This window comes from Hyaena hyaena, unplaced genomic scaffold (assembly GCF_003009895.1).
Source record: "Hyaena hyaena isolate Hyena2069 unplaced genomic scaffold, ASM300989v1 scaffold_193, whole genome shotgun sequence".
Taxonomy (NCBI): Eukaryota; Metazoa; Chordata; class Mammalia; order Carnivora; family Hyaenidae; genus Hyaena; species Hyaena hyaena.
This window is the reverse complement of record NW_024080823.1, coordinates 295377-319949: the sequence shown is the minus strand read 5'-3', so window position 1 is coordinate 319949 and position 24573 is coordinate 295377. Positions and strand designations below refer to the sequence as shown.

Sequence of the window (24573 nt, the reverse complement as noted above, 5' to 3'; positions counted from 1 at the left end):
CCTCCTCCCTTCACTCCGCTCCTGCTTCTCCTCCTCTGTGGTTGAACAGCACAGTCTAATGTACGTAGCACACTGCACCGGCCATGGTCCAGCACTGGAGGGTAAAATATTTCCATACTTTCTCCAGCACCTTTGTCATTATTACCCCTGTGTGGTGTGCTCAGCACTCATGGAGTTTTATGAAGCTTGAAGGTGTCTGAATAGTTCAACGGACACAGGATGTACAACTTTGAGATGGCACCTTCAGACCTGCCAGTTAATTCTCTCTCTCTCACACACACACACACACACACACACCCCTGTAGTAGATAATGAAAATGTCTTGCTACTCTATGTAACAAGCACCTAACATCTTTTGGCTTTTGTTTTTGACAGTTTTTTGTCTCCCCTCATCTGGCCATTTTTGTTTTGAGTGTGGTGCCTCCAATATCCATCCTTGCTGTGATTTACGGACGTTATCTACAGAAGCTAAGCAAGGTTATGCAAGATTCTCTGGCACAAACCACTCAGGTAAAAGCCTCTCCCCCATGTGGTCTCTGGCTTTTCAAAAACGTACTTAACTTTTCCTTAAGTTCACCCTCAAGATCCTAGAAACCTAAAATACTCTGCCTTCTAGACAAGGATATTACCCACATCTTGAAGTAGATCCCACTTGACTAAACATTGTACAAACTCCTTAGTTCTTTACCATCACTGTTTCTTATAGGATAGAAAAGCTAATTATATTCTGAAAATAGTTTCTGCATGACACTCTGTCCTTCGTTAATTAATAAGTAAAGCTTTGAGATGCTATCCAATATTGTAGTTTTTAAACACTAAAAATAACTTATATTTTCATGTTACAGAAAACATGGGTGTTCATTTATAACTGAAAACTTGAAACCATAAAGAGAAAAAATAACACATATAACTGTCTCTCAGAATGAATGTTATTGACCTTTTTGGAGTCTATCTTTTTCTCTGTATAAAAATGGATTTCACAGGGCGCCTGGGTGGCTCAGTTGGTTAAGCGTCCAACTTTTGATTTTGCCTCAGGTCACAATCTCACGGTCTCATGAGTTTGAGCCCCGCACCCGGCTCTGCACTGACCACACAGAGGGTACTTGGGATTCTCTCTACCCGCGCCCCCTGCTTTGCCCCTACCCCACTTGTACTCTCTCTGTCTGTCTCAAAGTAAATAAACTTTAAAAATATATGTATTTCAGTATCTATTAGCCACCCCGTTTGCCTTTCTACCTACATATGTATGGTGTTGTATGGTGTGTATATGTATAGGTCTATATTTGTTTCCAACCAATAAAATTATTCATATACTCTGCTCTCTAACCTATTTTTAGCGTCTTAAAAATGAGAGCCCCATTTTGACTTTGCTTCTAGAAATCTTGAAATGTGACTTTCCTCCCCTGAAATGTCTTTATTATTCTCCCAGCTAGCTGAGGAACGTATTGGAAATATAAGAACCGTTCGAGCTTTTGGGAAAGAAATAACAGAAATAGAGAAATACGCCAGCAAAGTGGACGATGTGATGCAGTTAGCAAAGAAAGAGGCATTTGCTCGGGCTGGCTTCTTTGGAGCAGTAAGTAGATCATTTTGGAAAGAGTGCAAAGAATGGATATTATGACCAAGAAAGATTTTTATTCCCTTGACTCTGCCACAAGTAGAAAATAATTCTATTCCACTTCAAGACTAGGTCTGAGAGTTCATCAACTGTTTTTGTGAAATAAGAGGAAATCTCTACATGTGACTAAGCAGCGCTGGGTGATGAGACCAGCCCAGTGTGCGGGCAGGCAGACCCTCAGCACGGCCCAGACCAGCTGTGTCCGCTTCCTCAGGGAACTCTCTGGAAGTGTAGAGCCTCAGCTGCACCCCAGGCCTACAGATCCATTGCTCTGGGGCTGCAGCCAGCAACAATCTGTGTGGTTTTCATATTTTTTTTAAATATTTATTTACTTTTGAGAGAGAGACAGAGTACAAGTGGGGGAGGGCAGAGAGAGGGAGACACAGAATCCAAAGCAGGCTCCAGGCTCTGAGCTGTCAGCACAAAGCCCGATGCAGGGCTTGAACTCATGGACCGAGAGATCATGACCTGAGCAGGAGTCAGATGCTTAACTGACTGAGCCACCCAGGCGCCCCAGTAATGATCTGTTTTAACAGGCCTCTAAGTTGTTTCTGAGGCAGGCAGCTTGCGACCCACTGAGGATTAACCAAAGTAACCTCAGTGTGTTTCAAGAAAGAAGTTTGAAAAAATTGATCACGTTGATCACAATGAACTCAAATATGACACTGAACTAGAAAATCGCCAGGAGGGGAAACCCAAAGCATCTGCCAGTGAGAGAGAACTTCCGAGGTGACTCAATAATGGTCATGATGTAGGTACACAGAGGAAACAGAGGCCCAGATGGAGCAGCACTTACTAGAGACCATACATCTAACAAAGCTCGAGGCAGATCAGAGAGCAGCACCCCAATTTCTTGTCTAGCCTTTGCTCAGGGCATCGCATTAAGATACATAAACACGGGGTGTCTGGGTGGCTCATTGGTTAAACGTCTGACTTTAGCTCAGGTCATGATCTCTTGGTTTGTGGGTTCAAACCCCACATCAGGTTCTGTGCTGACAGCTCAGAGCCTGGAGCCTGCTTCAGATTCTGTGTCTCGCTCTCTCTCTGCCGCTCTCCTGCTTCTTCTCTGTCTCTCAAAAATAAATAAACTCTAGAAAAAATTTTTTAAAGGTACATAAATGCATATGCTAGCTGTGCATTTGTCTTGTCGTTAGGGAGGGAATCCTTAATATTGTTTTTTTCCTTTGCAGACTGAGTAGATTGAGTGAAACAGGAAACTGATAGGTGACTTCACGTCTAGGTTTCCATGTTGAAGAGATTATTTCCTTCAATACTGCAATATTTCCAAAGCATTGTTTTATTTGAAATTCATATGAAAATGGTTAGTATTTTGGAAACATCTTGTTGTGATAGTTAAATGCCAAAAAGAAGCTATAGGCTGTGTTTATGCTTTTTGCACGTAGGTCTCTGGTTCCTATCTGAGGTGTCTGTTTTCTTCATTTGACAGACGGGGCTGTCCGGGAACCTGATTGTGCTTTCTGTCCTGTACAAAGGAGGGCTGCTGATGGGCAGTGCCCACATGACCGTGGGTGAACTCTCTTCCTTCCTAATGTATGCTTTCTGGGTTGGATTAAGCATTGGAGGTATATAACTTAAATAGGCTTGCGAGTTACAAATTAAAAATCCGATCGTTTCTGAAGTAAAAATGTAACTTTTCCATTACACCACCTCTCATCCGTTAACTGAACTGAAAAACACATTTCCTAGCATGTTAGTCCAGCTTGACTGTGAAAGAGGAAATAAAGATACGAATGTGATCTTGCCACATAGGTGAGCAGTTCCTTGGCTGGGAAGGTGAGGATTTTCACAGGCCCCTTGCAGCTCGTTGAGCTCAGGGTCATACTGGAGCCCTGTTTTCTGACATGCATGTTAAGGCGGCTTGTTTGCTTTGGTCCCGGGAGGCGGTGAGGGGAGGTGGAAGGAAGGACAGTGCTGAACAGGTGAGCACACAAAATCTGCAGCCCCGTGGCTGTGGTAGTTTCACGACTGACAAATCACGGTGAAATAAAATTCCTTTTGTACAAAGTCAACCACATTCAAAACTGATGAGCAGTTGTTCAGTGTACATCAGAAAGTGCGTGAAACAGAGCTGCTTGCCTTAGTCGAGAATCTCTCAGAGTCCAGCTTCCGTCCTTCATTCTTGGACAAAAGGAAGCCAAGTCCACGGAGACCGAGCTGTGGAAATTTCCTCTGCTACTTTTCCCGCAGGCCCAGCCAACAGGGGGCAAATGACTTCCTGCGTTTTGTTTCCCTCCCTCCGTGAAAATGTGGAAATGGAGATGGGAAGGTTAGGTAAATAGCTTGAGGTCCGGTCAGTGGAACTCTGGAATCCCACCGTGTCATCTCAACCCAAGACTTCTTTTAAGGGTTAAAGGTAGAGGCTTCCTTAGACACTGGCAGGCGAGTGAGGATATTTTACGGGTGGAGATTTCCAGAGATCCCTGAGAAGAGCGTTTTAGTGGCTGCTTTTGAAGAAAAGCCCGATGTAGACCGGTCAGAGTGCTACGTGACTTGGGGAGTCGGAGGGTCAGTTCAGGAGGACCCAGTGATGCGGCTCCATGCCTGGGATGAGCCTGCTGGGCTGCAGGGTCTCACACCTGGGTGGTCGTGTTCCTTTGGGTCTCCTGTCCTGCCCGGGAGTGCATTTACCTATTACCACCCCCTTCTCTGTGGCCTTTCCATTCACATTCCACACTCAACTACAGTCTATTGCCCTCCCCAGCCTCCCCCAATCTTACGTTTTCTGCCACAGGTTGATTTGATCTTTCGTAGTCCCTCTGCTCTTCCCGCCTGCTTTTCGCCAACGTACTTGATCTGCCAGAAGCTCCCTTGGTTTTGGGGGTTGTTCCCTGCCTTACTTTCTGCCCTGACAGGTTCGCAGCTGTGTCTTGTACAGAAGTAGGTTGGAAACCCAGTGGACTGGGTGACTGACCAGGAGTCACTTCCCTGCCCCGGTTACAGAGACTGCTGCCGAGGCTTTGTCTCTGCTTGAGATTTTGGGGTAACTTGGCTTTCTGAAACAAATACAACAAATTCCACATACATTCTTTGCTGAGAGATGGTCAGAAGTACTGTTTCAAGAAAGCCATGCTTGTTTGTTTTGTACCAGAGAATGCTCTTACATCTTCCTAGTGAACCCCAATATCTTGTTTCTTATTTATTTTTATTGAGATGAAATTCACCTCACATAACATTAAGCGTTTTTAAAGTCTACGGTCCAGTGGTATTTAGTACATTCAGTGTTGTGGAACCACTACCTCCCCTTAGTTCCTAAATCTCTTCGGCACCCCCCAAAAGAAAATCCCATACTCATTAAGCAGTCTGTTTCCGTATCCTTCCCTCCCCCAGCCCTAGTGGGGGGCACAGTTTGCTTCGTGTCTTCACGTCTTTACTTCAGTTCACATAAAAGGAATCCCATAATATGTGGCCTTGTATGTTTCGCTTCTTTCACTCAGCATGTTTCCAGAATTTACTCACATTGTAGCTTGCTTTGGTCCTTCCTTCCTTTTTATGGCTGAATAATACTCCATCGTAGGGGCAGACTGCATGTTGTCTCTCCAGGGCCATTTTGTCTTGTTTTTATTTTCCACTATGTTGAACTACCTCCAACTCCTTCCCTTCTTCTTTTTTTCTTTTTTTATTAATAGAATATTTTTTCAAGAGGAATTTTAGGTTCACCACAAGATTGAGCAGAGAGTACAGAAAGTTCCCACATGTTCCCTGCCTCTATAAGAGCACAGCATCCCCATTGCATCCACCACCCCAGTGGCACATTTGTTATAATTGACAGAACAACACTGGCACGTGATTATCAGCCGAAGTCCAAAGTCTATAGGTTACATTCCATTCACTGATGTTGTATATTTTATGGGTTTGGACATGTATCTATCACCATAGTATCACACAGCGTACATTCACCACCCTACAAATCCTCTTTGCCCTGCCTATTCCTCCCTGCCATTCACCCCTGGCGACCCCTGATCTTTTTATCGCCTCCATAGTTTTGCCTCTTCCAGAGCGTCATATTGTTCAGATAGGCCTCTTTCATTTAGTAGATGCCATTTAGGCTTCCTCTGTATCTTTTCAGGACTTGATAGCTCTTTCCTTTTTAGCACAGACTGATGTTTCATTGTCCAATGTACCACAGTTTATTTATCCATCCACATATTGAAGGACATCTAGATGTTTTCCAACTTTGGGCAATCATGAATAAAGATGCTATAAAGATCCACATGCAGGTTTTTGTGCAGACATAAGTTTCACCTCCTCTGGGTAAACACAAAGGAATGAGATTGCCAGATCATACGGCCTTCCAGAGTGCCTGCCTGTACCATTTTGCTTTCCCACCAGCAGTGAATGAGGGCTCCCTATGCTCTTCCTCCTCACCAGCTTTGGGTGTTGTGAGGATTGGGGATTGTATGCAGTGGTATCTCATTGTTTTATTTGCATTTCCCTGATGACGAGTGGTGTGGAGCATCTTTACATATGTTTGTCATCTGTAGAACTACTTTAGTGAGGTCTTTGGATTGGTTGGGTTCACGCCTTTTACCCATTTTTTAATTGGGTTGCTTCTTTTCTTATTGTTGAGTTTTAAGAGCTCTTTGTATATTGTGGATACTTTTGTCAGATATGTCTTTTACAAATATCTTCTCCCTGTCGGTGGCTTGTCTTCTCATTCTCTTTGGAGAGCACAAGTTTTTAGTTTTAATGAAGCCTAATTTACCAGTTCTTTCTTTCATGGATCATGTGTTTCGTGTTGTATCTACAAAGTTATCACCAAACACAGAGTCATCTAGAATTTATCCTGTGTTAACATCTAAGAGTTTTATGGTTTTGTTTTTTACATTTAAGTTTGTGATCCATTTTGAGTAGTTTTTATGAAGGGTGTGAGGTCTGTTTAGATTCTTTTTTTTTTTTTTTGCTCATGGATGTCCAGTTTTTCCAGCACCATTTGTTGAAAAGACTATCCTTTCTTTATTGAATTGCCTTTCCTCATTTGTCAAAGATGAGTGGATTATATTTATCTGGATCTATTTTGGCCCAATGCACTTTTAATTCAACCTGAAGAGTTTAACCCACTGTTTCTTGCACAAATTTCCACAAAAAATGCACAAAAATACCTTAGAGAGAGTATTTGAATTGCATTTTTGTGGCATCCCTACTGAAGGTTACAAGTATATGTTTTTATGGTTGACATGGCCTCATGTACTTAGAATTAGTTTGCTTTAAGTTACTTGCATAGTTCAAAGGTGACCTTGGGGCAGCTAAGTGTCTTAGTCGGTTAAGTGTCCAGTTCTTGATCTCAGGGTCCTGAGGTCAGGCCCCGTGTTCAGTTCCGTGCTGAGTGTAGAGCCTGTTTAAAAAACAAACAGGGGCGCCTGGGTGGCTCAGTCGGTTAAGCATCCAACTTCGGCTCAGGTCATGATCTCACAGTTAGTGGGTTTGAGCTCCGTGTCAGGCTCTGCTGACAGCTCAGAGCCTGGGGCCTGTCTTCAGATTCTGTGTCTCCCTCTCTCTCTGACCCTCCCCTGCTCACACTGTCTTTATCTCTCTCTCAAAAATAAATAAGATATTAAAATTTTTTTAATAAAAAAGTAAATAAAAACAAAAACAAAAAACAAAGGTGACTTTAAAAAGAGACATTGACTTTGACACTTCAAATTCCTTTTCAGTTTTTAACGTAGTAAAATTTGTATTTGTTGAATGCCTGAAAGGGGGAGTTTTATGGATGTGAATTTAAAATGAATGTTGGGATGTTTTATATTCCTTTTAAGTAAGCATTCTATTTTATGTGTATATGTTTTTTGACTAGGTAGATTCTCTCTGTAACGTTGTGATTCTAATTCAGTGGTTGATTACGATGGCTGTGTGCCTTTGTAAATTCCCAATCAGACATTAAATCTTTATTAGAAATCAGGGAAATTGGAGGAGGAGAAGCTGAAGGCAAATAAGGGTATGAGATCTTTGAGTACAGATTCCCAAGTAGTTGCCTCAAATCCTGTTTGAAAGTTAATAGGTTTTATATTAAAAGCAAGTTACCGTTACTATTTGCAGAGGGCTAGGAGTAGCAGATGGTTGTTTCCTGCCACTGGTGATGGGTATGTTTGCTTCTTGTGCTTAGGTCTGAGCTCCTTCTACTCGGAGCTGATGAAAGGGCTGGGTGCCGGGGGGCGCCTCTGGGAGCTCCTTGAGAGAAAGCCTCAACTGCCTTTTAACGGTGAGTCTCCCATGGGTTTGTTCTTTGCTGGGATTAAACAGATGTTGCTTTGGGGGCACCTGGGTGGCTCAGGTGGCTGAGCATCTGACTTTTGATTTCGGCTCAGGTCATGATCTCACAGTTCATGAGTTTGAGCCCTGTGTCAGCCTCTGTGCTGGTGGCTCAGAGCCTGCTTGGGATTCTCTGTCTCTCCCTCGCTTGCTTGCTCTCTCTTTCTCTTTCAAAATAAATTAATAAGCAGTTTTTAAAAATGTGGCTTTGGGCAGTTAGACCAGCTCTACCTGTGAAGGATGAGCATGACAAGGATGTTGTCCTTGCCACATAGCATGGAAAGGGTGACCAGAGGGGCAGGTGGTGAGAGAAGGACGGCGCCAGGTGCCACTGCGGGGCGAAGACTGACCCTGGAACATGGGGGCTGACCGTGCAAGGTGCCGGTCCTGCAGCTAATGTGTTACCAGCATCAGCGGGAAGGAAGCGATTGCCACCCCAGGGGTGCATATGGAAAGGGCCCTGGCCAGTCCACCAGATTTGCCTTAGGTGGTGCTTTTGATGTTTGTGTTGAGGTGAGGGCGGAGTGGGGGAGAGGAAGACAGATCACACATTAAAAGCCTCTACATTTCTTGACTTTTGTGGGGTAGGCTAGCGGGAGCTGATGTTAATTGGCAAGAGCCATCTCTTTCATCAACTCCTTCCCTAGAAGCTAGTACTCAGGGGAGCTATGTGACCTGAGGCAGTAGCCACTGTAACTCACTGACTCCCAGGACACAGACTGCTACTGAGTCCCAGTATTCTCCAGTGTGACAGGCTGGAGGAAGCAGACCCAGCTGGGAGCTTCTCCCGTGATAGATACCAGGACGGAACAGCCCTCGGATCCCTCTGGCTCTGCAGCTGGTTTGCAATGCTCAGCCCTCTATCATCACTCTCTCAAACATCTAGAGTAGAGAAGATAAACCCTGGACCCGAGGAACCAGAGGTGATGGCACAGGGAGGGAAGGCCATTGGGCCTGAAACCAGGCTGTTCCACCAGTGGAAAGTAGCTCCTCTGCCTGTTAGCTTGGGCAGGTGGCTGTCTCTAGGACTCTGTGTCCTGTCATTGAAGCTGGGACAGTCATCTCTGCCCGTCAAGGTCATGAGGATCAGGTAAACGCAGAAGTATCCTGCCTCGTGGTAAGTGTTAGATGGAGGCCTCTTCTGGACTCGCCCAGGAGGAGCTCACGGTCCGGGAGAGTGTGGTGGCTGTGACTGGGCACCGTCTGGAGTCAGACAAGTGGGACAATGGAGTTCTGCTGTTAGTTCCATCTCTGCGTTAAGTAACTTGTATTCTGTCTTGTTTCAGAAGGGGTCATTTTAAACAAGGAAAGTTTCCAGGGCACCCTGGAGTTTAGGAATGTGCATTTCGCCTACCCTGCTCGCCCGGAGGTGCCCGTCTTCCAGGACTTCAGTCTTTCTATCCCGTCCGCGTCAGTGACAGCGCTGGTCGGCCCTAGTGGTTCCGGCAAATCAACGGTGCTATCCCTCCTGCTGAGGTTGTATGACCCCATTTCCGGTGAGTGATTCATCACCTGGTAGGGTGGGGGGCCTCTCCAGAGCCTTCTACCCCTCTGTTCTGGAAGAGGACCAAATTATGGAAAGACTGGTACTGTGAGAGTTCTGAATGCCACAGGGTTTGTTCCCAGGAAAGAAATCCCCTATCCACAGGTGTCACTTTTAAGGATACACAGAAGCCCTGTCAGGCAGTTTGAAGAATTCCTGTCTGGCCTCTTCAAGTCCCAAGTCACTTACTGAATTCTTCCTCCATGCCTCCCATGCCGGCGTCTCCTTCTGATGCCCCTGTCCTGGGGGTGCTACAGGCAGGTGTCCCATGTACGGCTAAGCATCACTGCCCAGCACTTCAGAGTAGTACCTCTCTGTGCCGGCCACTCAGCTTGTAAAGCTTCTCTAGAAGCCTTTGGGCTGCATCCGCCCATGAACTGCCCTGTGGCCAGTGTGTAGACAGGTAATTGGGCAGTCCGTGATTGGCTCCTATCTTGTGACTGCTTTATTAAAGCTATTTTGAGGTAGTAGGAATTTTTTTAAATGGATTTTTCTTGTTCTGGTTTTTGTTTTATTTTTAACTGGATTATAGCATCTTTTAGCAGAAAACATGTTATTTTACTTCTCTATATCCTTTGTCAATTAAGATGTAATTGATATGCAACATTATATTAGTTCCAGGTGTGCAACCTGATTTGCTCTGTGTATATCTTTTTTTTTTTAATTTTTTTTTTAATGTTTTTATCTATTTCTAGGAGAGAGAGAGAGAGACAGCGTGAGCAGGGGAGGGTCAGAGAGAGAGGGAGACTGAAACAGGCTGACAGTCAGCACAGAGCCTGACACAGGGCTCGAACCCACGAACCGCGAGATCATAACCTAAGCGAAAGTCGGACGCTTAACCGACTAAGCCACCCAGGCGCCCCTGCTGTGTGTATATCTTATGAAATGTCTACTTAACATCCGTCACCACACATAATTATAAGTTATATCCTTTTTTATATCAGAGCCTGGAGTAGATGCTTCATATGTATGGCTCTCATTCTGGATTGAGAAAACAAGGATGTTTCTCAGCAGGAAAACAACTGTTTGTTAGTAAAACTCACGTCATTAATTTTAAAATGGATATGTCTTGTGGCTTTTGTACCTGTGCTTTTGGGTTAAAACAACGAGAGCTGGCTGTGTGCCAGATAAGTATCTGATGTGCAGATTCTGACCCACAGAATCACCAATCATTCAAATGGGTATTAGCGATACTGTTTGCCTCTGGAACCTCTCTTTTGATTCACTCTACTTGCTATAAAATTCTGAACTTAGAAAAATCCTAGTGAGGCGAATGCAAAGTAAGTCAGAATGTTAGGCCTATGACTTCTTAATCATAAACTGCCTTATATTCTACCCTTGAGTAGACTCTCTCTGTATGTGTGTATGTGTGTGTATATACATACACATATATATGTAAAACACATATATGTGTAAAACACTTGTATTTTTTAAGTCAAAGACCTCAGATTTTTGCCAGTTTGTGAATGTTTACAGTTGGCTTGTGTAATTCCACACCACTGAGAAAGTGGGTCACTGTCATCGTCATCACCAAGCATTACTGAGCCCCTCGGTGTTGTAGAGTTAAATCTGTTAGCTAGGGTCACAGAGTCACATCTGACTATTTAGATGTTGTGCTCTGGTATCAGATTCTCATTGGTGGATAATGAATCTCCTCCAACTGCCTTTATGTGGGAAGGGATATTTTAAGGAGTAATAAAAGAGCTAAAAAAAAAAATCACTGGCAGGGTTAAACCTCCAGGACACTTCTCAGAACTTCACTGCAGAATCAGGCCTTCAAGGTAGTTGCTGATGCCAACATGGGCAGGAAGCTCCAGGACTAGGCGCCCACTGTCACAGGTGCCAAAGCTGTGCCACCAGCGCCAGTATTTGTGCCAGCAAGTGGACCCCTCCCTGCTTGCCCCCTGCCATGTAACTCTCTCCTGAGTCAGCTTGGCACAGGTCCGTCTTCTCGTGGAGCCCCGAGTCGCTCCAGAAGGGAAGTCACTGCAGCAAAATGAGCTGCGTGGATAAACAAGGAGATGGATGGGCTGTCCGCTGCCCACTGCAGGCAGACAGGAGACATGGACATTCCATGAAATATGCTGATGTTAGATTCTGTTTGGAGATTGTCAATGTACTTTTAATCTTTAAGAGAACTGAGTGTGGAATTTTCCCACCAGATCCTTTCTCTGTTTACATTAGTCATTGGCCCTGTGACCCTCCATGACTTTCCTCTCCTCTCTACAAGGAACTATCAGTCTCGATGGCCATGATATCCGTCAGCTAAATCCAGTCTGGCTGAGATCCAAGATTGGGACCGTGAGTCAGGTAGGAAGAGAGGTTTCTATTTTTATTACACTTGTCTTTTCAGTTTGCTTTTATTATTTATTTTTTATTTAGACTTGACCCCCTCAACAGAGAAGGAAGTTTTCCAGATGTACTGAGCTGATCTCACACGGCAGGTTTTGTAGGCTTGTAGTTAGTGCTATACCTGAAGACCTTAAACACTTGATCCAATCGAAACCAGTTTTTCTCAAAAGCTGGGGACTAACATTACTTTGTAAGGCAGATAGTCTAGAGAGTGAGGAGAAAACGATAAAACATTCTGGGTTTTACTGACTCTTCCACAGTTCCCATCTTTGTCACCAGCACAGTCTGCTGTTTAACACGATGGGTTTCAGAGATAAGCAAGCCAAGATTATGGCAAGAGCCAGGGTCTCCTTGCAAAGCAGTCGCAGATTTCAAGGCAAAATGTTAGTGTCATATGGTGGCTTTGATGAGGCTGTATTCGTGAGACCGTTTGGTGCGGGGAATTTTTGATGCTGCTGTTTATATTTTTATTACCAGGCTACATGCACAGCAGACAAATCTGAGCCTCCAACCCCATTCCTGAGTGTCTCCCTCTAATAACCTTCCCCTCAGACCTTACTCTACCCCCCACTCCAGCAGGCAAGGAGCAGGAGGAGGGAGTGATGGGGGCTGCTTGGTTGTATAAGGTTATCATCCATGCACATTGTTTAGGGACAAAGAAATGAAGCTGGAGGTTTATTTGCTTTTTAGGACTATTCCACAGGGCTCTGTTAAAATGTCACGTTCCCACCTGGTTTGTGTATATTTCTAAAAGTAATGAATAGAGATGGATTCCCCCTCAATTCTTAGTGGGAAGCCTACAGCTGGAAAATTCAGATGGACTTAGACTCGGCGTCTTCCATACCTGGCAATTCCTAAGGGAAGGGGCTCGCATTTTTGAAGAGTCTACCACATGCCAGGCACCTGCTGGGGGATCTCATTTCCCGTAGTATAACGATGGAATCAATCCTGTTCACGGAAAAACATGAATTTTGAAAAAGTCGGCTGGGCAAATTTATGGAGAATGAGGAAGTAGAGTTGAGAAAACAGTATACAACTGACCCTTAAACAACATGGGTTTGAACTGCTTGGGACCACATATATGCAGATTTTATAGTGCAGTACCATAAATGTATTTTCTCTTCCTTATGATTTCTCAGTAACGTTTTCTTCTAGCTTGCTTTATTGTGAGAATACCGTATAGAACACATATAACATACAAGATACATGTTAATCAACTGCTTTATGTTATCAGTAAGGCTTCCAGTCAACAGTAGACTATTAGCGGTTAAGTTTTTGAGGAGTCAGAAGTTATACTCAGATTGTCAACTAACCCTCATGTTATTCAGCTGCAGACTGTGTGTTCTTTGGGAGCAATTTAATAGTTTCTTAGATGTAAGTACTGTATTAAACGTCACTATATTTACTAGATATGTTTGCAGTCTGTTTTGAAATTTGCAGTAAGTGTGTTTTATTTCCGATTTGCAGGAACCAATTTTGTTTTCTTGCTCCATTGCTGAGAACATTGCTTATGGTGCAGACGACCCCTCCTCGGTGACTGCCGAGCAGATAGAGAAGGTGGCTGATGTAGCCAATGCAGGTGCTTTCATCCGGGATTTCCCCCAAGGATTCAACACTGTGGTCGGAGAGAAGGGTGTTCTCCTTTCAGGTACCTTTTTGTTACTGCTTTGCAGCAAAAGCTTGCTGCTACAAAGAACTTGCCAGTATTTCATATGGCAGTATTAATTTCTAACTGGGCTCTTGTCCTTAGGTTTTATGCAGTTTGCCTTTCCATTTCCTAAAATTTCTTCTGTATGGGGACTGCTCCCCAGTTTCCTTCACTTTCTACCCCAAAGGGGTTCTCAGATTCCCACGCAGTGTCCCCTGAGTAATACTCAGCCACTGCAGCTTTTTTCTCATAGGAGGGAAAAAAATGTGTTTTACAACTTGAAAACCTTGAAAATTGCAGAACATAAGATAAATACAGGGTGGCAAGATGATCTGTCCAGGGAGGAGGAGGCTCTGAATCAGGAACAGAACTGAAATTGATATATATATCAATATATATATAATTTTATTTCTAGGAGAGAGAGAGAGACAGCGTGAGCAGGGGAGGATCAGAGACAGAGGGAGATACAGACTCTGAAATAGGCTCCAGGCTCTGAGCTGGCAGTCAGCACAGAGCCCGACGCAGGGCTCGAACCCACGAACCGCGAGATCATAACCTAAGCGAAAGTCGGACACTTAACTGACTAAGCCACCCAGGCGCCCCAATGAAATTGAAGAATTCTTTATTCCCCACTTTGTACTTTGCCTGTTAGACCAGGAGTTTTGTTAAAGGGCCAGAGAGTAAATATATTTTTTAATTTTTTAATGTTTATTTCTTTTTGAGAGAGAAACAGAGTGCAAGTGGGGGAGGGGCAGAGAGAGAGGGAGACAGAATCCAAAGCAGGCTACATGCTCTGAGCTGTCAGCACAGAGCCCAACGTGGGGTTCAAACCCACCAACCATGAGATCATGACCCGAGCTGAAGTCAGATGCTTAACTGACTGAGCCACCCAGGCGCCCTTAAATATTTTAGATTTTATAAGCCATGTATGGTTTCTGTCACATATACTTTGTTGATTTTTTTTTTAAAACAGCCCTTTAAAAATGAAAAAAAACACTCTTATCTTGAGGGCTGTGCAGAAACAGGCCCGGATCCCCATCTGGCCCACAGCACGGCGTACCCTGCCCTGTGCTGGACACACTCAGGACTCGGGGCTGAGGCTCAGTCGCTATTCCTTGGGATGTTAGAGCGCGTTCTATCTCCTCACATTATGGGTGCCATATTTCAGGAGGGAAAGAGAAAACTTGTATTCCATTGTTTTAGGGTGCAGAAGTGGGACCCATGAGTAGAATTTACAGGGAAACGAATTTTGGGGTAAACACATAACTTTTCTCGTCGCAAATATTGACATGCTCTCCCTTCCACGGAATGAGCTAGAAGTATCTGGGCAGAGGACAGATGTCTCCACATCAGCGTGAAGGTGGCTGGGTTAGACTAGATCAGATGTCCTTTCGAACTCAAAACTTTTTGCTCAAGGTTAGACCACAGAAGACTTCACATGGGCATGTTTTTATTATGTTGGCTTTTTTAAAACAGTAGACAGTGGATGAAAAGATGTTTTGGCTCGATTCGGGAGACCCCAGAGATAGAGTTACACGTTGCCGTGTGAGAGTGAACTCCTCTGGCGTCTCTGAAACGCGTCCTCGGGTAGAAGAGCAGTTTCAGCTGCTCATCGTGACCTTATCGAGCATCTGGGTGTGGAGCTGGGAGCGCCGTACTCTGTCCAAAGCGCATGTCACCTTCTCACTTGGAACAGATTCTGCATGTCCTTCCCTTTACTGGGATTCTCAAGCTCCCCATTTCAGGGTGAAATAACCAAAGGTTTCACTCCACTCTCCCTCTCTGGGAGGAAGAAAGGATATCCAGTGACAGATTCTCAGTGCACTGACCGGCCCCGCGGATTTCTCAGCGCTGACCTGAAGCCCTGGGCCGGCTGCACAGCGAGCCCAGCTCAGAGCGCCCGGACGCCCTCACTGACTGGAGGGGCTCTGAAATACAGGGCCTTGCCTGGCTCCCTTGATGTGAGCACCGGGCTGCCTACTGGAGAACAGATTTTAGCAGCACCACACAATTCAGGTGTCATTTGATGAACTACATGTTTCAGTTGTAATTCGATGCAGTTCATCGTTTGACGAGCTTCTTTTAGATGAAATCATATAATGTCCAGCCTGAGTATGTTCATCCAGACAAAAGCAACCAAAATAGGAATGTTTTCGTCCCCCAAAATGGAGTGAGTTTTCTAAAACAAAGTTAGTCAGGAGGAGTCCGAGACCCTACCAGCTGGGAGTCCCGTCCCCTGGAGGGAAGCAGGGAGGGTTGTGTGAGGCAAGGATGAGGAAAGGAATCATCATAGAGCTCTGCGTGCCTCTGTCGGCCCCATCTGCATTTCCCCACGCCCACCCTCAGTTTCTTCCCTTGCTTCTAGTACAATTTATTCTATGAAGAGAGATTAAGGTGGCTTATTCTTTTTTTAAAACAAAAATTTTTAATCTTTATTTATATTTGAGGGGGGGGGGAAGGAGAGAGAGAGAAAGCAGGGGTAGGGAGAGAGGGAGACACAGAATCGGAAGCAGGCTCCAGGCTCCGAGCTGTCAGCACAGAGCCCGATGCGGGGCTTGAACTCACAAACTGCGAGATCATGACCTGAGCTGAACTCAGACACTTAACCGACCGAGCCAGCCAGGCGCCCCCGTGGTTTACTTTGTTTTCTCGGGTTTCCTGCAGGCACACAGTCTGCTCCATATGACAGTTGTCCCCCAGGGCAGGGAAGAGAAGAGGATAGACAGCATGATGACGGGAGGAGTGGGGTAGTTAGCGTAGCAGAGTCACAGGCCCCAGCGTCGTGGGCGCCCTCTGCTCCCGGGTCCACTCCCGTCCCCTTCACCCACTGTTCAGAGACCTCCTCATGTCTTCAGTTTCCAGTTTCCGTGCCCCATGGGACATTGTACCAGGGAAGCGATTTGTGCGGCAGTTAAGATCACAGGCCTTCACTGTTGGTTCATACCCTGGCTTTGCCACTTGCCAACTGCAGACCTTGGACTGGTTATTTTGTGCTTGGGTTTTCATCTGTGAAAAGGGAATGAACAGGATCTACTTCCTAGGATTTCTTACAGATTGAATGAGATAACATTGTAACACATTTAGACAGTGCCCGGGACATCGGTACATGGGAACTCCTCAGCCATGTTAGCTGATAAGAATGTTTGTCACTAATGGTGAGGTTGGCGAGGAGACCATGTATTTTAAAAAGAGGTTTCTGTTCCCCCATCCACCTCCGCTGTGAATAACTGGAATATGCTGTCTTCAAATTGCCACTTAGCTTATCAGAAAACCCTGTTACCAAGAATTTTAAGCCTTTCAAGTTTTTTTTAAAAAATACATTGTCATTGTCAGGTGGGCAGAAACAACGGATTGCAATTGCCCGTGCTCTGCTTAAGGTAAGCTTCGACCCACTTGGCCGGGATGTGTTTGTTATCATTTTTAATTAGGGACCTTATCATTTGTAATTTACTCTTCTTCTTCCTTCTGTTTCTTTGGAGGGGACGGTAGGTACATGGTTGATAGTTGTGGTGAAAGATGGGTTGGGAGTCCCACCCAGTGTGTCCTGTCCCAATTTAACAAGTACTTCTTGGGGTACGAGGAGCCCAGGACTACACTACGGTTGTTGGAGGGAGAGAAGTTTAGCACACGAATCTTCCGCCAAGTATACAGTCTAATGAGTGAAACAATGATTACTTTAAAATATCAAGCAATACAAGTATGATTCCTTCTATCACCTACCGTCAACCGTTGAACTTAGTGGTGGTACAGACTGGAAACACTCACACAGGACTCCTGAGAGGAGAGGGAAGCCATTGTCCCTGAAGGCCCCAGACATTGTATTTCTTAGGAAATGATAGCCTTCCCCTCTGTTGTAGAACTCTTCTCCTCAGGTTTATAGATGAGGTTTTATTTTTAAAATGTTTTTTATTAAAAAAAGTTTTTTAAGTTTATTTATCATTTATTTTTTGAGAGAGAGTGACAGTGCATGAATGAGGGAGGGGGCAAAGAGAGAGGGAAAGAGAGAGAATCGTAAACAGGCTCTGTGCTGTCAGTGCAGGACTTGAACTCACAGACCATGAGATGACCTGAGCTGAAATCAAGAGTCCAATGCCTAGGCAACTGAGCCACCCAGGTGCCCCTAAAACTTTTTTTTTAATGTTTATTTATTTTGAGAGAGAGTGTGTGTGAGCGAGGGAGGGACAGAGAGAGAGGGAGAGAAAGAATCTCAAGCAGACTCCACTCTGTGGGCTCAGAACCTGATGTGAGGCTCGATGCCACAAATCGTGAGATCATGACCTGAGCCAAAGTCAAGAGTCAGACACTTAACCTAAAACTGAGCCACCCAGGCACCCTTATAGGTAAGGTTTTAAAAAACAGCTTTATTGACCACTTTTAAATGTACTTTTCAGCGACTTTTAGTAAATTTACTATTGTTCAACCGTCACAATTTTAGAATATTTCTATCACCCCAAACAGACTCCTTTATTCAGTCTTGTTGCCCTTCCCCTTCCCACCTATAGTCCCAGGCCATCACCACTGTAATTTCCTTCTGTCTGGATTTGCCTTTCTGGACAATTCAGATAAATGGAGTCCTACACTTTGTAGAATTTTCCATTTGGCTTCTTTTCACTGAGCAGAACGTTCTCAAGTTTCATCCATATTGTATCATATATTAGTACTTTATTTTTTTATTACTGGGAGTTTGTGTTTTTCTAATAAAATTGTGTTCCTTTTCTTTTTAATGTTTTTCCTTCTTAGAATCCCAAAATCCTTCTCCTAGATGAAGCAACCAGGTGAGGATATCTTAATACTATGTAAGATCATATAAGCCAAATTCTCCTTTTACCAAATATTATTATTCCTTACTTTAAAGCGATACAGCTGAAAATGCCGTTCCCCCCCTTCCACTTTAAAGTGACCAAGCATGTCATTATTAAATGACAGGGGCACAGTGGTCTGGCTGAGTCACAAACTGAGGGTTCTAGTCTCAACTTAGACACATTTGTGATGAGCCCCAAATCACACTAGTCAGCTTTTCTATTTCTGTGACAGGAGTTCTGTGGAAATCCAGAGTTCCAAGCTTCCTTTATAGTATCTTTAAAATACAAAAAGTATATAGCAGACCCAAGAAGTTGTCGTTTTGACTGCAGTGAAAAGTCACTGCCGGCACAAGACACCTGTATGTGTCAGAGGAAACACGTGAATACACGGTGTGCGTGGCACTGATATCTTTGCTTTCTCACGTGGGTTTCCTGTTTAAGCGCCCTGGATGCTGAAAATGAGTACCTTGTGCAAGAAGCTCTAGACCGACTCATGGAAGGAAGAACAGTGTTGATTATTGCCCACCGTCTGTCTACCATTAAGAATGCCAAGATGGTGGCCGTTCTTGACCAAGGAAAGATTATAGAATGTGGGAGACATGAAGCACTGCTTTCAAAACCCAATGGGATATACAGAAGACTAATGAACAAACAAAGTTATATAAGCATTGAGAAGTAGTTACTGAGAAAGTGACCGTGAGAGACTTTAGAGTGAAACACCGTCACCAGAAAAACAAACTTAGAGATGGTATGAAATCCGTAAATCATACTGCAAGTTATTTTAAATGTGCCTATTTTTTCCAAGGTGGGTAAAATATTGTTCTGAGATGTACCTGTTCTCAAGACCTTTTTATTCAGAGTTTTAATCATTGTAACTTTCTAAATGTCTATGGCACTGAAGTTATTTTCAGGTTTTTTTACTTTCTTTTATCTTGGAATGCTTTAATTAAAATAACATGGCACCTCATTTTTTTTTTTACCTGGTGTTACAGATTGAAGCTATTGTCAAATGACAGATTTTAAAAGGGGATTATAAATAAACAGCTTAGTTATTTTAGGTGAGTTTTCCAATCACTGTGTAATTCTCTTGGTAGTATTCTACCTACTTTGTGTCTAATTTTACTAGAAGATGAAAATCTTCCCTTTTGTTCTGATAATCTCATAAAGCGAACCTCACATACAGATATACAGAAATAGTTAACATCACATGACAACATGGGAATGTTTACATTCCACACCTCCTGTGTCTTCAGAGTTGTGACAGTTTAGGGATATGTGTCCCTCTGGGATGAGACTGTGTTTGGATGTGTGTGATTTTCAACATCCTTAGCACATGAAAGCCTGACGAGTTTTTAAAAGGGTTAAGAAGCCCATAAGCCCATCCTTTGAATAAGAAAACTTCTATTTTCATTATTGACGCATTTGTTACTTTGGGAAGTGAGGCATGAACTGCCAGGCATTATTAAGAGGTAAAAATGAATTTTACGATGAAGTCGTCCAAAGTCATGTATTTTGAAAAATATCTTTTAAGAATATATAATTCCTAACCAAATTTTACTTTTTATAAGTTATTTAAATACTTTTGGGATTTCACTCAATGAGGCAAAAACCTAAATAATTTTCAATCTTAAAACATTTGAAGAAAACATAGTTCCTTCTATTCTGCAGAACATCATGAAGCTTTAAGAACTTGTCACTCTTGGGGCGCCTGGGTGGCTCAGTCGGTTAAGCGTCTGACTTCAGCTCAGGTCATGATCTCACGGTTCGTGGGTCCGAGCCCCGCGTCGGGCTCTGTGCTGACAGCTCAGAGCCTGGACCCTGTTTCAGGTTCTGTGTCTCCCTCTCTCTCTGACCCTCCCCTGCTCATGCTCTCTCTCTCTCTCAGATATAAATAAAAATGTTTAAAAATTTAAAAAAAAACTTGTCACTCTTCTGAAAAGAGAACAATAGTCATTTTTATTTATGGTTATAGTTTATTCACCCAAATGCTTCAGAATTCCTAATGCAATGCTGATAGCCATTAGATCTGCCATATTTCAAGTCAGTACTGTTAATTTGCTCTTGTCATAAGAAAAAGTGCTTTTTTTACATTGATGATGCTAGAATCTAAGAAATAAGTATGTTGATGTAATGAAAATAGAGGTTTTCCCATGTTCTACGTATTCATTAGTTCATTTATTATACTGGAAGAAACCACTATTTCATGATAAGCACAGAATATTTCATTCTACATAAGGGAGTTTACTATTGAATAGTGTGAACTCAGTGAATGAATGAACTCCATGTTCTTTGGATTAGGAAGCAGTATATTTGTGACAATCATTTTAACAAGCTTTTCTTGCATTCTTTATACAATTTGCTAATACAATGTGGTTCTCAGAAAGCAGACAAAACACAATTACAGGGTTGGATCTGAGGGAAATCTCTTTGTGCCATAAAAGTATTTACAAAACTGTATTTGATCATTATGTTTTATTTTCTAATATAAAATGTTCAATCATGTCTTTAGGGAACACTTTATATCCTGGATTAAAATTTATAGTGAACTTTATCTGTGTCTGTCATTTCTTATAGAATTTTATTACATTTAGTTTCTCACTAGAATTTGGCTATGGAGATTTGGGAATAAAAAAACCTGACATTACAAATAAAGTGAGTAGTGATTACAAGTTCCCATCATTTCCTCCTTACCTAAGATTATTAATATCCTTTTTTTTTTTTTTTTTTTTTTTTTACTACTTATAAACTGTTAGAAGGTGAGGGAGGGACGGTAAAGTATTCTCCAAACTGAGACGGCATTTAGAGACTGGAAAACGAAGCAGGTAACTCCATTCAGTTTACACAGAGTTTTATTCAGGTCGTTCGGGTTATCATCCAGGTAGCTGCACAAATATTCTCCACCAAGTCCAGAGCCCTTGCTTATAGGGCAAGGGGACTCATGGGTGGGGAAGGCACTGTAGTGAGATCAAAGGGCTTGCATGCACTTAACTGACAGCTAACCTTTAATTAGATCTCGTGGCATCATCCATGCATCAGGCAGGGTAAAGACTATGTTATCTCTAACAGATTTATGGGAGGCCAAAGCAAGCCTCAAGCCCTCCCTCCCAGCCTTGACAGTCATTTCTAAGGTATGTATATTAATCCTCAAGGGGCCTGGAACACAAGGGAGGTGATTGAGCAAACATGCACAAGATGGAGGGCAAAAATGTAGCCAGTATCATCAGTACCCCTACATAAACACTGTAATTAGTTGCTTCAATGCAATAAATAAGTATCCCCTGCCCCTACCATGGACAAAGAATTGTGCTGTGGAGTTGATGACAGATGTGTCCCTGCCCTTTAAGGGGCTTCTATTTAGAAGGAGAGATAAGGCAGATAAAAATTAATTACAAGAAAATAGCTAAATATCACAGAGGTGTTGTTGCGAATACTGTGGTTCGTACCACTTTGTTTCCAGAGTGTTTGCACCTGTTACCATGTTTGGTACTTTGACGGTCCTATAATTTAAATAAATGCCTGTCATTCCCCTTTCTCAGAAGAGGAAATAAGAATAGGCAAGTTGTAATTAATTCAGCATTGATGCTGTATACAAGAAGAGATTAGAGAAATAGGAGCAGATCATAGGGGACCTTCAACATCATGCTGAAAAATCAAGTTTTCATGCTACATGCATGGAGAGCCATTGAAGGATGTGTACATTCATAGTGGAAATTGAGAAAATAAGCAAAAAAGAACATTTGAATTGCCTGAAATTCTACACGTGAAGATAAAATTTCACGTCAATGGGCTTAACATTTTGTCGTCCACCCTCTCAGGCTCATCTCTATGTGCGAGGGCTTCTCTGACCTCAGACCTGACTGGTTCTCAGAGAATAATCACAACCTAAATAAACTATTACAGGCTAAACTCTTTAAATACATTTTTGTAAATTAGGACTGTTTGGGGAAATCCATTTTATTCCATAAAAATGCCACAGTGGCTCAAAAATAAAACAAATGTCAATGTTACAAAACATTAAGTATATTAATGAAAGAAGTATGTGAAAACTATACTGTAAATGTTCCTTTGGGGATGTTCTTCTACGTGATTTTTACATCTGAGGCATCATGGTAATCTCTTCACTCAGGTCATCCAACAGACCTTGATCATCCTCTATTTTGTTAGGTCCTATGCTAATAAAGGATCTGTGCCTCTCTCGTGAAACTAATCTGTGGGTCAGCAAAATGGAACCTGCTGCCTGATTTGTATGGCCTATAAGCTGAGGATGGTTTTTTACAGTTTTAAGTGGTTTAAAAAAAATAAAGAGAAAAATCTTTCATAACACATCAAAGTTCTATGAAGTTCAAATTTCAGTGTCCATAAATAGAGTTCTATCGGACCACAGCCACACTTGTGAGCAGTTGCAACAGACCATACGGCCTACAAACAGATGCTCTCCGGCCCTTGACAGTTTGCTGACTGCAGAACTAACGAAAACAACATGGGTTCTTCCCCACTCAAAGGACGTTAAAACTGCAATGAAATGTAGCATTATCTCAAAAAGTTCCATTGGCATTAGACGGCAATTAAATGAATACCCTGAGAATGACTGGGCGTGGATAATTCTCATGATGAATTCTCCATTGTTTTCCTGCCTTTCCATTTTAATATTATCACCATTATTATGTTGGTGATTTTCTTTAAAGAGTAGTGTTTTATTGGAAATGCTGTTTTTCTGCAGCTTGTTTGCTCTCACGATGTTTGTGTTTTTTGACATCCACAAATATGGTCACATCTACATTATCTAATTCTCACAATTGAGTACTATTAGTAATTTAACAGAGGCTTTAAAAAGGTGACACAGATAGCAAATAGCAGAGGTGAGATTTGAAGCAAGTCCCATTTAATTCGAGTCTACACACTCAGTTACCACACCAGCGGTTATCAGAATGTCCCCAGACAGCAGCATCACCAACACCTGGAAACTTGTTGGAAATGCGAACACTCAAGCCTTAGCCCAGACCTAGGACTCAGACACTGTGGGTGGGCAACAATGCTGTTTAACAAGCCCTCCAGGTGATGATGCACGCTTGAGTGTGAGGGCCACTGCACTATGCTCCCTTTCTTCTAGATTTCCCGTAGGAGAGACTATACTTTTTTTAAAAAATTTTTAACGTTTACTTTATTTTTGAGACAGAGAGAGATAGAGAGCTTGAGCAGGTGACGGGCAGAGAGAGAGGGAATCACAGAATCCGAAGCAGGCTCCAGGCTCTGAGCTGTCAGCACAGAGCCCGACGCGGTGCTCGAAATCGCGGACCGCGACATCATGACCTGAGCCGAAGTCGGCTGCCCAACCGAATGGGCCACTCAGGCGCCCTGAGACTATACTATTTAAAATGAGGTCAAAAGATAAGTAATTTTTTTTTTTAAATTAGGAAATGGCAGCCACTAGTAAAATATAGAACTCTCGGTAGTGATAAAGAACCACGTACGCTGCCCTAAGGCATAAGTCCTGAATATCTACTGTTTCACTCGCGGTCCCCACTATACACTGCGGGAGGGTGACATCTGTGGATCGGACTCAGGAGCCACAGTGTACCAGGATGTTGCAGTGGCGGGGAGTGTGGAGAATGACTCTAGGATAGAGCTCTTATTTTTGACCTAAGTAACCGGCCAATTTTACCAAGTAGGGCAGAGGTGGGAGGATAGGGGTCCTAAAGGAAAACAGGAAGTCAGTGTTTAGCAGGTGTATTGTGAGGAGTCTGCAGGACACGCAGGACACGGTGTCCACTGGGGAGATGTCAGGAGCCTGCAGTTTTTTGGGCAAGATCCGGGACAGAGGGGGACTTGGGGCGTTACTAGCGTGGATGCGACAGTGCGGACCTGAATGGGGAATGACAAACCTAGAGAAGAACAAAGACAACATCGGGTGTGAAACCAGTGACAGCTTTTCGGTTTTTCTCCCTTCTCAGCGACGGACACTTCCCAGTTCCCAAGAGGCTCAAGAAAGACCAGCGTTCAGAGAGGCTTAGCGTTCAGGCTGCTAGAGGGCTAGCCCCACCCACCAGAGTCCAGAAGGCCACCCGGCTTTTCAGTTTCACTTCCCCGGAGGCTGGGGACACCCGCCCGCAACCTAGAACCCTCCGCTAGTCACCTCTTGGATCACGCCTCAAGGCCGGACGCTGCCCTCTGACGTCATCACGGCGCGCCCTCTCCCAGACCGCCCCCACCACGCCCCGAGCCTCCGCGCTGCCCTTTGACGTCTGGCCGCGCGGCCTCCCCCGCCATCTCGACCACGCCCCGCGGCTCGGCGCCGTCCTTTTACGTCATCGGCGCGCGCACTCGCACTCCCGCTCCCGGGTGT

At 43.6% G+C, this 24573-nt stretch overlaps 1 protein-coding gene across 1 annotated transcript in view; it reads left to right on the top strand.

Annotated features, from left to right (window-relative positions):
• The window catches only part of ABCB10 (ATP binding cassette subfamily B member 10), a 32867-nt gene extending 12866 nt beyond the window's left edge, over positions 1 to 20001 (top strand). The window contains exons 4-13 of the mRNA XM_039241276.1: positions 376 to 510; positions 1430 to 1576; positions 3066 to 3201; positions 7740 to 7835; positions 9172 to 9381; positions 11659 to 11738; positions 13248 to 13428; positions 16762 to 16805; positions 18169 to 18203; positions 18672 to 20001. Of these exons, the coding sequence (XP_039097207.1) occupies positions 376 to 510; positions 1430 to 1576; positions 3066 to 3201; positions 7740 to 7835; positions 9172 to 9381; positions 11659 to 11738; positions 13248 to 13428; positions 16762 to 16805; positions 18169 to 18203; positions 18672 to 18909 (1302 nt within the window). The 3' untranslated portion in view covers positions 18910 to 20001. The remainder of the gene's footprint in view (positions 1 to 375; positions 511 to 1429; positions 1577 to 3065; positions 3202 to 7739; positions 7836 to 9171; positions 9382 to 11658; positions 11739 to 13247; positions 13429 to 16761; positions 16806 to 18168; positions 18204 to 18671) is intronic.
• The last annotated feature ends 4572 nt before the right edge of the window (positions 20002 to 24573 follow it).